We start from the raw sequence: 13,898 nt of genomic DNA, 5'->3' as shown, positions 1-13,898 counted from the left end.
TCATCAGCAAAGAGATAGAGAGGATTTTCCAGAGAGTCGGAGAGATCATTGATGAAGATCATTGTCTACTAATGGCCTTTTATTTAATGTACAGTACAATAGTGTCTCCTGTTGTTATTGTCCTATATGTGATATATGTATAAGCTCCTCTAGGAGCCTCAAGTCGCATTAAAATATCTAAACAAGGAAAGGATTAATGACATTTTGCATTCCTTCAGCTTGTATTGTCATGTGTTCAATCGTTCTGCAATGTACCTGTGGATGCAGGTGGATATATGGTTGAAGGAAAGTCTCTGGGTTTCATCCGACAAGCTATACTTGCTTTGTGCTCACAGGTAACAATGACTTTACATCTTGTATTTTCTTCAACTTGGTGATTCATTTTGGGAACCGCAGTATGAAAGCAATTTTATTATTATCAGCTTTCAAATGAAGGTGTGTCGGCAGGGGGGGTTGAGGAGTTTTCCAACCTGATTCCCATCTTGTTTCCCTTCATTCATCACACTGTCTTTCCCAAACCCCGTTGCTGTTACGTCACATGCAGCTGAAGGATGACGCTGTGTCCCTGGTGGATTCCTTTGCTCTTCCGGATTTCATTGTCCACTCTCCTATCGGATACGCTGACGGTCAGGTATGGAGTTGTTCGTGGAATGTCAATAAATCCAGAAAAAACTACCTAACCCATCGGAGCGTTGATCCGCATTACACAGTTGTGCCAGATTTCTACAGATTGGAAGTTTATTTTTACTTTACTTTACTTGATCTGCTTCTCACCTTTCTCTTATTGTTACCTCCACCACCAAAGGTGGACAAAGGTTGTGTTTTCACCCCTGTCTGTTTGTCTATTTGTTTGAACAGGATATCTCAAAAAAGTTATGGATGGATTCGGATCAAATTTGGTGGACAGGTTGGGTGTGTGACAAGGACGAATTGATTCAATTTCAGTGAAGATCCGATCCGGATCCGGGTACTAGAATATTTAAATTTTTTGAAATCATTTTGTAGCATTCAGACTTGGGGCCAAAAACCATATAAAGCATAATATTTAAAAAAGGTTGTGGGTGGGTTATGACAAAACTTGGTGGAAGACGGGTAGGTGACAAAAACAAGCCAATTGGATTTTGATTCAGGTCCAGATGCAGATCCGGCCTTCCTATTCTTACCTGAGTCTCCGAGTTGTTGGTCTGCATCGTGAAGTTATCGCTTTTCAGCCAGCCTCGGCCCTTGTGGTCAGGTGCTGCAGTTCTTGCCATCCTCCCTCTAGGCAATATATGGGGGTGTTTTGCACAAGATGATCCCCAGTCTGAGGGAGGCCACACTTGCAGTTGGATGAGTCAGCAAGGTTCCAGAAGAACATGTTGTGATGGAATCTGCCAACACCCGATCGGAGCCGGTTAAGGCGACACCATTCCTTTCTAGGCAGACTACAACCAGGGGGCTTGTGCAACAGGGAAGGTGCTGTAGACGGCCGCCGGGTCGGTAGGTACGCCATTGCTTCATCTGCCACGTGTGTTTGCTCAGGCCATCGTCTGCTGTGATATAGGATTGAGCTACTCTCGTAAAGGGCTTGCGGCTCTTCAAACTTTGGCGGTGTGGCTTGGTGGGGGGGTAGATATTATTTTTGCTTGTTGTGCAAGGGGTGGTCAGGGTTCTCAGATGCATTGAGGGCTGGTTGTCTAGTGGAGGCTGCTCACCTAATGTGATTGGGTTGGATATTGGGCACTGGGAGGTGATATTGAGAGTAGGGCGAAGGCATCCATTGATATTCCTTAAGGAAGAGTTGAGGTGCACATCTATTTTCTTAGTGTGGTGGCTCCTCCCCCATGCAGACATGCAGTATTCTGCAGGGGCGTGAACCAGGGCAAGTGTTGAGATGCGTAAGGTAGTGAAATCAGCTTCCCAATCATGGCCAGATAGTCTGCGGATAAGGTTAACTCTAGTAGCTGTTTTCCATGCGACCTTCTCTGCATGCTGCCTAGTCTATTTGCATGCCAAGGTAGGTATGAGAATGCGTGAAGGGAAGCCGGGCGTTATTTAGCTGGACTTCGAGCTGAATGTCTGCACTACTATTTGAAGGTGGAAAACAGAGCAGACTGACTTCCGCATGTTGAGACGTAGGCACCATTGGTGATAGTAGCGGCCCCATTGAAGCAACGGCTCGGCTGAGATGTGGCCTATCAATCGCATACGAGCACACATTGGTGAGAAAAAGTTTGTGAACCCATTAAAATTTTCTGTATTTTGCCATAAATTTGACCTAAATGTGATCAGATCTTTATCCAAGTCCTAATAATCGATAAAGAGGACCTGATTAAACAAATAGAACACAAAAATCTACTTTTTCATTTATTGAGTAAAATGATCCAACATTCAATTTCTTTGCCTGAAAAAGTATGTGAACCTTTACATCCAGTAACTGGTGGCACCCTTTTGAACCGCGATAACTTCAACGAAACGTTTCCCGTAACTCTTGATCAGTCCTGCACATCGGCTTGGAGGAATTTTGGCCCATTCCTCCTTACAGAACTGCTTCATCTCAGAGATATTTGTGGGATTTCTTGCATGAACTGCTCAGGCTGACACGATGGCCTAGAGGTACGCACACTCGTCTCTAAGCTGTCCAGCCTGGGTTTGAATCCCGACCCAGCTATAAACTGTCAGTTCGGTGTTTCACAGGTAGGGTGATTTATCAATGTCCCTCGAAGAACCACCTTTAGAGGCCATTTTTCCCCACAGAGCAGAGGTTGGCCTTTTTCGAGCACCTTGGTCCCCTTTTGAAGCAATGTTTCATGGCCGGATGCCCTTCCTGCCGCCAACCCTGTTGGTCGCCTCTTGCAACACACAGGGAACTGGTACTCAGTTTGCCGACCTCGGAAGGATGACAGGCCGAGTCAACCCCCCTGGCGTTAATTCAGCGATCGACCGGGATTCAAACCCAGGGTCCTAGGATTCCAAGCCGGCACCCTAACCGCTAAGCCAACACCAGGCTTGTCGGAATGTTATCAATGTCCCTCGGATGGATGTTAAACTGGGAGTCTTGTCTGCCAGCATGGGTTGGTGCACGTTAAAGATCCTGTCCTTTGCAAAGAGTAGGCGAGTATCACCGGCACCAATTCCAAATTCCTGCAATAACTCGGCGAATGTCAGGCCTGGTCAGGCCAGTTCGTGAAAATACTTGGGCCAAGCTTCCCCCGGCCGACCCCACAAGGTGGGATAATAGTGGCAGTTAAAGAGCAACAAACTTGTATGAACTGATCACTTCAGGTTCTGCCACAACATACATTTCATTTGGGTTAAATCTGGACTTTGACTTGGCCATTCCAAAACATGACTATAACTATAACGTTGTGGATGTGGCTTTCCTTATTCAGGGAGTGGCTTCAAAATCAAATCACCACCATTTTGTTCGCTCCACATAGCTCGGACGCCCCATAGGCTTCTGGTGTGGATTTGAAGACTGAATCAACGTGTCTTCTTTATGAAATGATAAAGCGAGTGGGTGCGCATGTGGATATTTGGATAGACGAGTGTTTCCTGACAAGAACAAGTTAAGTGACGTGTTGGTGGGGTCTTGGGTTTTGATTTTATTAACGTTTAAAATTCCCCTAGCTTTGAGGCCTCACAAAGCTAAACCCTTTCAGCCTATCTCATGATTTATTCTTTTATTTCAGCCTATCCTATCTCATGATATCTCATTTTTTGTGATATCATTCTTGACTGTCGCTGACATAGTTTTCAGACTTGACTGAAACAAATACCGAGAAAATTGGACAAAATTAGACGTTTTTACACCAAAAAATGCATTTTAAGTAACTCGACATATGTGTGGCTTTTGGACCGGGGGAGTGTTTATCTGTATGGTCTATTCTACGTGTTTGCATTTTCAGGGGTTCCCTGAGGTGTTCTGAATGAAATTGGGGGAAATATGGGGGGAAATGAAAATTTATAAAATCTGGGGGAAATGGATGGGTCCCTGCTACTGTTTTGTGAGATGCATGCATACTTTATAGGACCTTTTTGAAAGTTATTTCCAGCCACGGGGAAAGAAGGGGGGGGGGGGGAAGAGAGAAGGGGGAGGGGGTGGAAATAGAGGGGAGCGGGCGAGAGGAAATATGGGGGTTATGTCTTAACCAATTGAAAGCTACTTTGAAAGCTTTTGTAATACTATATATTTTTTGTGATATCATTCTTGACTGTCGCTGACATCGTTTTCAGACTCGACTGAAACAATTACCGAGAAAATTGGACAAAATTAGATGTTTTTACACCTGAAGAACCTGAAAATTTGAAATTGGGGGAGGGGGGAGAGTGGGTGGAGGGGGAGAGGAGAGATTAGATGTAGAGGTGGGAGAGGGGGTGTGGGGGCTCAAGGGGTGAAGGAAGGGGTATCGCTTTGGTCTGGAAGTCGCATTTTACATTATGTAGAATTTCCACTGTCGCTGACATAGTTTAAGATTGAGGGGGAGGGAAGGAGGAGAGGGGGGGAGAGGGAAGGAGAGCGTGGGGAGTGGGGTGAGAGAGGGAGGGGAGTCGGGAGAGAAAGTTGTGATGGAGGGGGAAGAGTGGGGAGAGGAGGCAGTGGGTGTAGAGGGGGAGAGGAGAGGGTGGAAGTTGAGGGAGGGAGGGAGGGAGGGAGGGAGGAGGGATTGTTGAGGTCTTGAAGTCACATTTTACATTACGTGGAATTTCCACTGTGACTGACATAGTTTAAGAATGAGGAGGGCCGGGGTGAGAGGGGAAGAGATTGGGATGGGGAGAGGAAAGGATGGGGGATTAGAGCGAGGGGAAGGGAAGGAGAGAGTGGAACCTCCCCCCTCCATCCCCTTCTCTCTCACCCCTCCCTCCGCCCCACTCACTCCCCCTCCTGTCTCTCGCCAACCCCCTTCTTAGTATTCCCGTCAATGAAGCGACGGGTGGTATTTGCTGGTGGGATATAAAATGTAAACTGCTCAGCCTGGCCGATGTTTGCGCTCTACAGAGTGCAATTCTAGTTTAGAATGGTTTAATTAGTCTTAGTATCTTCAGTCCCAGTGTCATGTCTGATTTCGCTGCTGCGCACATCTACTTATGAGCTAATTTTACTGTGGCTCCTCACACATCCTTTCTTGCCTCCCTTCAGATATATCAAAATCTCTGGGGAGCCATTCTGCAGGGGGAGAAGGTTTTCGAGAGACCGTCGTGGTGGCAGGAGTTCTGCGGCCATAAACCCATCGTGGGATCTCTGCGTCCAAAACTCTGAAAACATGACACGGGATTTTGTTTCAGCCTTGATTACAGCACAAATTCATATATGTACAGACCGATTTTGATTAGGTACTTTTAATTATTAAATTTCAGTAAGAAATTTTACAAGTTCAATTGTGACCAATGTTAGCCGCAACGATTAAAATGTACGCTGGAATTTCATCCATTCTTTGCACAAAACCTTTTGTTTAGATTTTTGCCTAATTTGCGCTTTCAAAAGCTAAAAAGAAAGTGGTCCAATGACCGACTACCTCATTTGCCTCCACCAGCCATCCAAAATAAAGATGCATTTAAATAATTCGGTTTGGGGGATTTTTATTATTTCGTGCGCAGCCTGTGGCTGCTGGTTATTTATTTATTTATTTTTGTATACAACATCGAGGCTCGTGTAAGAGCTAACATTAATCATAAAAAGGCAAACTGACACATAAAACATAAGATAAAGGGAGCGGGAGATGATGGGGAGAGAGAGGGATGCACACAAGTACAACATTTGAGAGCAGGGACATCGGGTGATCTGTGGGAGGGAGATGGTTTGGGGGGAGGAGGCACGGGAAGGGGGTGGGGGTGGGAGAGGTATTCAACACATGGACACTGCTCGGACAACTTAATTAAGGTTGCATCATTTTTTGAAAGCGCAATGTTCCACTGACGCAGTGCCCCGTTTCCAATAAGCTGGTACTCATTTTGCCGACCTCCTAAGGATGACAGACTCGAGCAACCCACCTTGTGTTATTTAACAGGACGACGGGCTCAAACTAAAGACTCCAAGATCTTAAGCCAGCCATGTTAACAGTTAAGCCAACGCCAAGCTTGGTTTTGAGGACGTGACTGATGCATATTTATTGTGGTTGAAAAAAGGAAGTTAATGACCAATTCTGATGGAGATCCCTCTGCATCGATGGGTTTTGTAACTTGGACTCCAAGTGCGGGAGAAAAGAGTCAGTGAGCCAGAGCGTCCATGACAGGCGTCGTGAGTTGGCACAGCCATAGATCTCCACAAATGGAGGCCTATTAAATTTGATTAGGAAGTCTTCAATCCTGGGGATCCAACTTCCATAGTCTTTTAAATATCATTCTCTCCTCCAGATGTATAACCACCATCTCAGATCATCCCCAATCCAAAACCATGATATTTTGTACCTCCATTAACCCTCCCAAATCCCACCTCTTTCCACGTTTACACTTTTTCCTTCCTTAGAGTTTGTGGCCGTATCCATCTTGTTCATCCCATGTGTCCTCCCCTAACCCTCGGTCTTCCCCACATCCTTTATTTGTCTAAGTTTCCCTCTATTTTGATCCTCAACCCTCCCGTTGCTGTGTCTCCCCTCTCTTTCTATTGTTCCTTTTGTTTTGTTACATCCTGATCCGTTCTGTGTTCTTGCTCCTCCAAGAGCCTCAATACAAGTGGCTGAAACAACAATGATTATGGGGTCCATTGACTGATGATTCAGGTAAGCAAGGCATGCTTGTGTAGGCCGGTGTGTTTTGAAAACACAAACACATTGAATCAACGGGTTTTTTCCCCAAGACTATTTGTGATTATATTTTAATATGTGGATCAAAAATGTCCATAAAAATGACTGCCATTACAAGTTACATCGGAACACAACGTTTAATTGCAATGTTAGAGCCTTCAAGGGATACAGGTGAGGGAAATAGGATTCGCATCAGACGTGCACAATTAACACGGAGGAGAATGCAGTGAAGGTCAAATACGAGATGCTATTGGTGGAGATCAAATTTGCCAACAGTGGTCCTTGAAATGTGTAGCCAATCGCAGACTAGGAGACCACGCCATTAAATTGACATCGGTTGACAGAAAGTTAAATTGTTCTGGCCAAAGTTTGGAGAACGCATCCTCAGTGAGGTACATTTGCAAAAGCTTCCTGGAGACGTCGTGTTATTCCAGGCAAAAGTTCAAGATGCTCCTTGCCGCAGGAAGTTACACACGACTCCAGCCGGGTCTGAGTTTCAGCCTTGGAAGAACCCAAATCGTGCGCATCCTGAGCCTTGTCACTGCACTGGATCGCACATCTTTGTAGTCGTTCCTGAAACGACACCAAACTGCAATGTTAGAAAAGAAAATTATCATAAGATTTCTTCAACATGGTCTACGACTCTATGAGGTGATTTTTTCCAGATACATCATGTTGGGTCGACATAAAATGTGACGGAGAATATACGACAGAGTAATGAGAGGAGGGCCGTGGCACGACAAGTTGACGCAGCAGGCAAGACAATGAGCAGGAAGAAGAAAAATAAGAATGAAGAAGCCTCTTTTTTTCATGCATCAATCAACCTGGGTTGGAGGCATAGGTGTCTCTGATACTATATTTCAATGTCAATCGAACCAACCGGCAATGGCTGGCAATTTGAGCTTTGCGCATGCACAAGAGGTTGTGAATGTGCGTGAAGTAGTGATGAGCAGCACATTTGAAAGAATAAGGGGGCAGATGAAGGCAGCCTCAACTCAATGAGAGTGAGCAGGTGTGGGTTTCTTGAGGAATGCAAGCAACCTGGGCTGGCTTGGGGAAGGCCGAGGTAATTGAGGGCAGGAGCAGGAAGACCATATATGTAAGCTTGTATATAATAAGAGAGCCCACGTTGGATTGTGTCGGAGTCGAAGGACACACATCTATCATCGTGGGCTATTGTTGCAATTGGAGTTCTGCAAGCATTTCTGGTTTATATCGACGAGGCTACCAGTGACCTCAGCAGACCTCTTTACAGATAATACCAAAGCAAATGTTCCACAGTCATCACTGCACCAACACTTCCTTACAAGAACATTTGGACTGTAAGCAGAAATGACCTACATGGCTTATTCGTTTAATTTAGAAAAATGCAAGCTCATGCAAAAAAGTTTATCCGAAGCATTAAAAGCACTAGAAAAAAATTCGAGTTCATAGAACACCTTACCGTGAAGTCTTGAGATAAAGGACATGGGAAGGTCTTTCAAACTCTTGCATTGCGTTTCAGAGCACGATCTATGTTAGCTTTGCTCGTGAACTCGGAATAACGGACACAATGGCAACTGTACGAAGCTGATAGGTCAAACGGAACAATCAGGAACTGGACCTTCTGCCAACTCTTCTTGGAGAAACTGACAATGTTGGAACAACATTTGAGAAAGATGTACATACAGGGTGAGTCAAAAGTAGCGCCCGATTTCTGTTTATAAATATTCAGTAACTTTCCAAACTCTCAGCAATAACCTGCAAAACAAAAACAAAAATAAATAAATTAAGAAAATTAATAATCTGCAAGACAATTATTAACAACATGACATCCCAGAAAGAATCTGACAGCCGAAAAAACAGCAAATCGGGCGCGGGCGCTACTTTTGATTCACCCTGAAATCGAGCGCTACTTTTGACTCACCCTGTATGTAATTAAATAAAGATATGTTGACCAAAGTTAGCTCTGTCTTTGCATCACTAGTCGCCGCAACTTTGTCCTGATCTCCCTGTTCCTCCGCCCTAGGTGTGTGCCAATTTTGATTGGTCGAGACGGGGTAACATTGTTGCGGTTTTGAGTTTTGTACAGTCAGTATAATAAAGGTTAAAATTTCCCCCTCATAGTTAGTCACACAAGCAACATGTAGCCTCGCGATAGTGTAGTTATCTCTTAGTATTTGTGAGCTTAGTCCTTTTCCTATGTTAGTTCTGCGTTGAGTAGAGTCAGGAGAATAGGTCCTACTTCTACTGACTCTCCAGCCTCCCTAGCCTCATGCCCCTTTGCGCTGACTTTGGTTCATTTTGGGCGAATTAACACGAGGCAGGCCTAGGAGGGTCGGGGCGGAGCCGAATGAGGGGCGCCAGAGGAGCTGACGGTAAGCACGAGCCGCCAATCAGGGCTCGGAGGTTGTGGTGGCAGCACTGCGTCACAGGGCGTGGTTGGAAGGTTCGAGAGGGTTCAAGAAGGGTCGGGGCGTATCTATATAACCCATCGCGCAAAGCCCCCAGGAGGACTAGCGCGGGAGGACTCGTTGAACAAAGGACTAGCGCGGGAGGACTAGCGTGGGAGGACTAGCGCGGGAGGACTGGCTGATGAACTGAAGGACTGATGAGAGGACTCGTTGATGAGCAGGAATTGAGAGATACGCGAGTGGAGGAAAACGCACATGAACCGGAATACGCGCTATTATAAAGTGACGCTCAGTTGAGCTGGAGGCCGAGCCGCGTACAGTGCATTAAGTCACGCGAGTGATAACGGCTGTGTAACCGCCAGCCACGCTGAGACGCGTATTTTCCGTTCTACCTCATCGGCTGCCTTTGTTCGGGAGACACGCTACGAGGTTCCTTCCACCGCCTGCTTGCCATCTTCGCGGGACGTGCTGGGACCGTGGAGAGCCGGACGGGGCCGTTCCTGGACGACCACGTCGACGCGTCTGGCTGGAACATCAACCTACCTGCAATTCCCTGTGTGAGTGTGACGGGCTCGAGTCTGGGAGTAAGATAAGACTGACTAAGTACTGCTCTGTGTCTCTGCGTCCACCGATCATTGTATATATGTGTGGGAATAATAATTAAACCTGTGTTCTTCCTTTTCCATTCGATCGTTCTCGTGATTTCCTCATTGATTAAGCGTAGTACGAGTAGAACCGCTCGAATCGGGGTCCAATAATTAACGGTGACTGCACGGACCACGTGGTACGCAATCCGCTCGGTGGACCCCAAATTACACGTGGCTCGTGCGAGGCTTGCTTCCCCGCTTCCGTGGCGGCGCAGGGATTTAGGTACGAGCGAGGATTGTCCCGAAACCCTACCTTGCGTTTGTCCGGAAGAGGCGTTTCAAGTCTCTCGGTTCCGCCAAGCCCAGAAAGAACAAGGGGATTAATCCCCCCTTGGTAAAGGGAAGAAGGGCGGCGGAGAACCGTAACAATATCTTTTATATATTTTGCTCAAGTACTGCTAAATTGAGCGATTTTGGAAGTGAAAAAAAAGATTAGTGTTCAATATTGTTCAAATATATAATTAAATTGAAATAAAATAAGTTTTAAAGGTTGTAGAAAAAAACATTGAATTGGAAGTTTACCGCCGTTGATGCACAGTCTTATACACCACCTTATTTAACATGTTACATTAGTTCTTCATGCCTGTTGTTTGTCCTTTAGGATGTCCTTAAAACAGTGAGTTTCCTGTTTGGAATGATTTTCAATTTTGTTTCACTGCCAGACAGACTGAAGCAATTGCGATACCGCGTTGTCCGCATGCACGCTCGGGACGAGATTCCGTACAATTGGCCAAATTCAGAGGCAAAGGACAGTCCTGCTAAACTGCAGGTTCATGTTCTATAGCGTTCAAAATATAAAATTAAACTGAAATCAAGTAGTTCCTCAATCATAGAAATAGACTGATGGACGGACAGAGTGAAGCAATTGCTTAACCCCGCTTTGAGCTACGCGTGTGGGGTCAAGACCACGGAGTCACCTGCAAATCTAGTTTGCAGTTCGATATTCATATTGGCGAGTCTGCCAAGAACGCCAATAGAATGCTGGGACTCGTTTGGCATCATTTCAAAGACCTGGATCAGACATTTAATTATTTATTTCACTGTATGGTCATGAATCTCTTTACTACCACCACACACAAGACAACATTTTCTAACAAGATGGCTACAGCTAGTGCAGACACCAATGTTTCTACCTCCAAGTTGTCAGAACTGGGTACATCTATTGTGTGTAAATGTAGAGAATCATTCACGTTAAACCTTTGAGAGCCTCAGCTCAAACTGAACTGTAAAAGCAAAGGAAAACGGTTTCACCTGAAATCGTTGTAACTCGGCGGTAAACAGAGCATGGCCTTGGGTAAGCGGAGCGTTACAGCGCTCGATACACTGCCGGACAGACTGAGTGGAGCCTTTGTTGCCGTCACAGCACTCGGCACTGCAGCGGAACATGCGGGCCTGCAACAGATGATAATCGCCACAACATGCTCATTGTCCGCCAGGAGAGATAACTGAACGATTCGATTCGCACATCAATTATATCAACAAGGAGGCCATCTGCATATTATGTACTAAACGAGAGAGTTGTGGGAGAGAGGGGGTGAGATAACACTATAGGGGGCACTATAGGGCACACACATAGGGCATAATTCACACACCCTAATTTGAAAACAAACAAGATGATCATTTTTTTTCAATGGGCTTGGAATTGTTACAAATGTACAAAAGAAACTCCAAATAACTATGTATTGCCAATTTTTCTTAAATCCATGTAACTTTAATCATGCGACGTAATAATCATTATTGTTGGAATGAAGAAAAATGTTATTTTCCCCCAAAATGAAGAAAAAAAAAAAGTTCACAACTTTTGTACACCTTTATACAATTGTACAAGTGGCGTTGCGGGTTCAGGAAATCAACAGGCGTTTCATTCTGAAAATCCGGAAAAAGAAACTATGAAAAAGTTTTTGCACAACTTTCTTCAACATTAAATAGCATTTATGGTCACACCAACGGTGTTTTCAATTTTGGGTGTTTTATGAACCATAAAATTTTGTATTCATCAAATGTTGTCCACTTGTGGGACAAAGCACGCATATGTCTGTCCCACTTTTGCAACGATGACTCCCATCCACAAGAGGATGGACCTGCAAGCTTACTTCCAATTATGAGCAGAGTCATGCACTCTCTCACTGCTGGTGATGTCAAATCTTTATTTTCTAACAGCCTGACCTCTGACTCCGTTTGGATTCCATCCTGATCACTCAGTTCTGGATAGGCTGCTACTCCTCTCTCACCTGATGGTCCTAACAGGAAGTTAGGACCATCTACCTGGGCAAATCTTGGATGTTTTTGTGTGGCAACCTGTTCTGCTTTCCATGCTCGCTGCCTTTAGTTACAGAAGGGTTTCTGACCACCTCCACTACACAGTAGGCACCGCAGTGCGCTCAAAAGAACCCTCTTTTCTTTGGCGCAGGGTGAAGTTCCCTAAGGGAGTGTCGTCGGCCCAGTCTTGTTCCTCATCAACATTAACCTCACTATGCTCTGGAAAACTATTTTCCTTTTTGCACAAGGCTTCACGACATGTCGTACAGTACTCCATCATAGACAGGCGGGCAGCGGTTGGTCGACCTCGGATGGATTAAACGATGGTCTGATGAAAGTTCAGTGCCTTGAACTTCTCACCCTCACCATGAGCCATAATCTCTCTTGGGCTAACCACACAGTAAAAGTGGGCTTAAAAGTCAGCTAGGGATGAGGCAATCTCCGGAGTATCGGGTCATTCCTTGATAAACAAGAACTGCTCAGCCTATGCGAACTTTGTCCGGAGTTCAATCGCAACTGCTCTCCCCTACTGGTTGGGGCTCCAGCATCACATCTGTCTTTCCTGAAATTTGTGGAACCGAAAACACAGCATAATTGGCATCTCCCACAAAGAGGCTAAATAAACTACAAGGCCTGTTGTTCTCTTATCACAGAAGTCAGTGGACTTCGTTTTTCACAGCTTCTCCTGCGGTCTAGCCCTCCTCTTCTTTCCCACGTCCAGCTTATCCGAGGCACAAACTGACCACCTTGTGGGTCAACTCTCCAAATTGAGGCTTTCCACCTGTGCCCCCTCCTTTATATATTTTTCTTCCAGTTTGTCGAACTGCCTGCTGGAGACGGTTCAGCTGCCCTCTTCCTTCCAAGACTTTAAGTAATTGGTACACCATCATCTCAGGTCATCACCCATCCCTATCCACAATCTTTTCTACCCCCATGAATTCTACCTCACTGAATCTCTTACCTGCAGGTCAATTAGCGTTTCCTTCCCTCCCCTTCCGCTTGTTTCAGCCAACAGGTGGCCTTACTGCCACCAAGTTGTCTTTATACCCTTTGTCAGCTCACTTTTTCACAAGCCCCCATTTTGTATCCAAAAACACGAAGAGGGGCACTCCTGGTACGTCTAAAGCTCCAATTACAAATGCTCTTAACAACCGGTCATTTTATAATCCTCCCAGGCTTTTGCATTTCTCGACAGGAAAAGGTACGAGGCAGAGAATTACCTCCAAAGTTATGAGTCGGACAAACCAAGAGTGAGACAATTACCTGCATCTTTCGGATATGCTCCTTATCTAACGTTTCTAACATCTCATTTACAGCGTTGTTTACTTTTTCCTGCATTTCTACCGCGTTCGCCATTACTCATCGATTTACAGAGGACGAACTCTACAGCACTCACGGAACGGAACGCACGACACGTGCGGGTCAACTTCCTTCCGCGCACGTGTGGCGAATCTTCTTCTTCTCTGGAAAGAAACAGGATTAAAAATAATTTGTTTTGTACCAACAGAAAATAAATCTTTGTGACATTTAAGAATAGCAAGGGGATTCACAAACGTCGACTTCGGAAATGGTTCTGACTACCGTAGGTATGTGAGGATTGACCGTTCTGATAATAATCGGTGGGTAATATCATAATCTCAATGATGGAACTACTTCGTCTGCGGAGTTCTTCAAAATTCATATTATTATTTATTTATTTTATAGCTTCACACAATATCGTGGCAGTTAGGCTCTGAGGTATTTGGGACACTCGTCCGAAACCGTTCTAGAAAAAGAGGGCCATTCACTAATATCAGCGGCAGTAGGAGCCAAACGTTGATTTAAGGAGAAGCTGAAAGTTTATTCTCAGTTGATTCTCTTTTATAATTGAAATGGAT

The 13,898-nt window shown here is 45.2% G+C and overlaps 2 protein-coding genes across 4 annotated transcripts in view; one reads left to right on the top strand and one right to left on the bottom strand.

Annotated features, from left to right (window-relative positions):
• Positions 1–5,542, top strand: part of ACOX3 (acyl-CoA oxidase 3, pristanoyl) — a 95,105-nt gene extending 89,563 nt beyond the window's left edge. The window contains exons 16-18 of the mRNA XM_068104529.2: positions 268–335; positions 545–631; positions 5,120–5,542. Coding sequence (XP_067960630.2) covers positions 268–335; positions 545–631; positions 5,120–5,239 — 275 coding nt within the window. The 3' untranslated portion in view covers positions 5,240–5,542. The remainder of the gene's footprint in view (positions 1–267; positions 336–544; positions 632–5,119) is intronic.
• A 1,298-nt stretch (positions 5,543–6,840) lies between these two features.
• On the bottom strand, positions 6,841–13,478 carry TIMCC (TIM double twin CX3C motif chaperone). Of its 3 annotated transcripts, none has more exons than XM_068104533.2 (3): positions 13,418–13,478; positions 11,014–11,154; positions 6,841–7,295 (listed from the first exon to the last, which is right to left on the bottom strand). In XM_068104533.2, exons 2-3 carry the CDS (start codon positions 11,146–11,148, stop codon positions 7,107–7,109), a joined length of 324 nt encoding a protein of 107 aa, XP_067960634.1. In that variant the 5' UTR covers positions 11,149–11,154; positions 13,418–13,478; the 3' UTR covers positions 6,841–7,106. The 3 variants fall into 3 exon arrangements, with proteins under 3 accessions (XP_067960634.1, XP_067960635.1, XP_067960633.1); XM_068104534.2 differs by having other exon boundaries at positions 13,242–13,466; XM_068104532.2 differs by having other exon boundaries at positions 13,285–13,466.
• Positions 13,479–13,898: the final 420 nt, after the last annotated feature.

The sequence above is a fragment of the Myxine glutinosa genome, chromosome 2 (assembly GCF_964187855.1).
Source record: "Myxine glutinosa chromosome 2, kmMyxGlut1.1, whole genome shotgun sequence".
In the NCBI taxonomy this organism is placed as follows: Eukaryota; Metazoa; Chordata; class Myxini; order Myxiniformes; family Myxinidae; genus Myxine; species Myxine glutinosa.
This window is presented reverse-complemented; position numbering and strand designations above follow the sequence as displayed.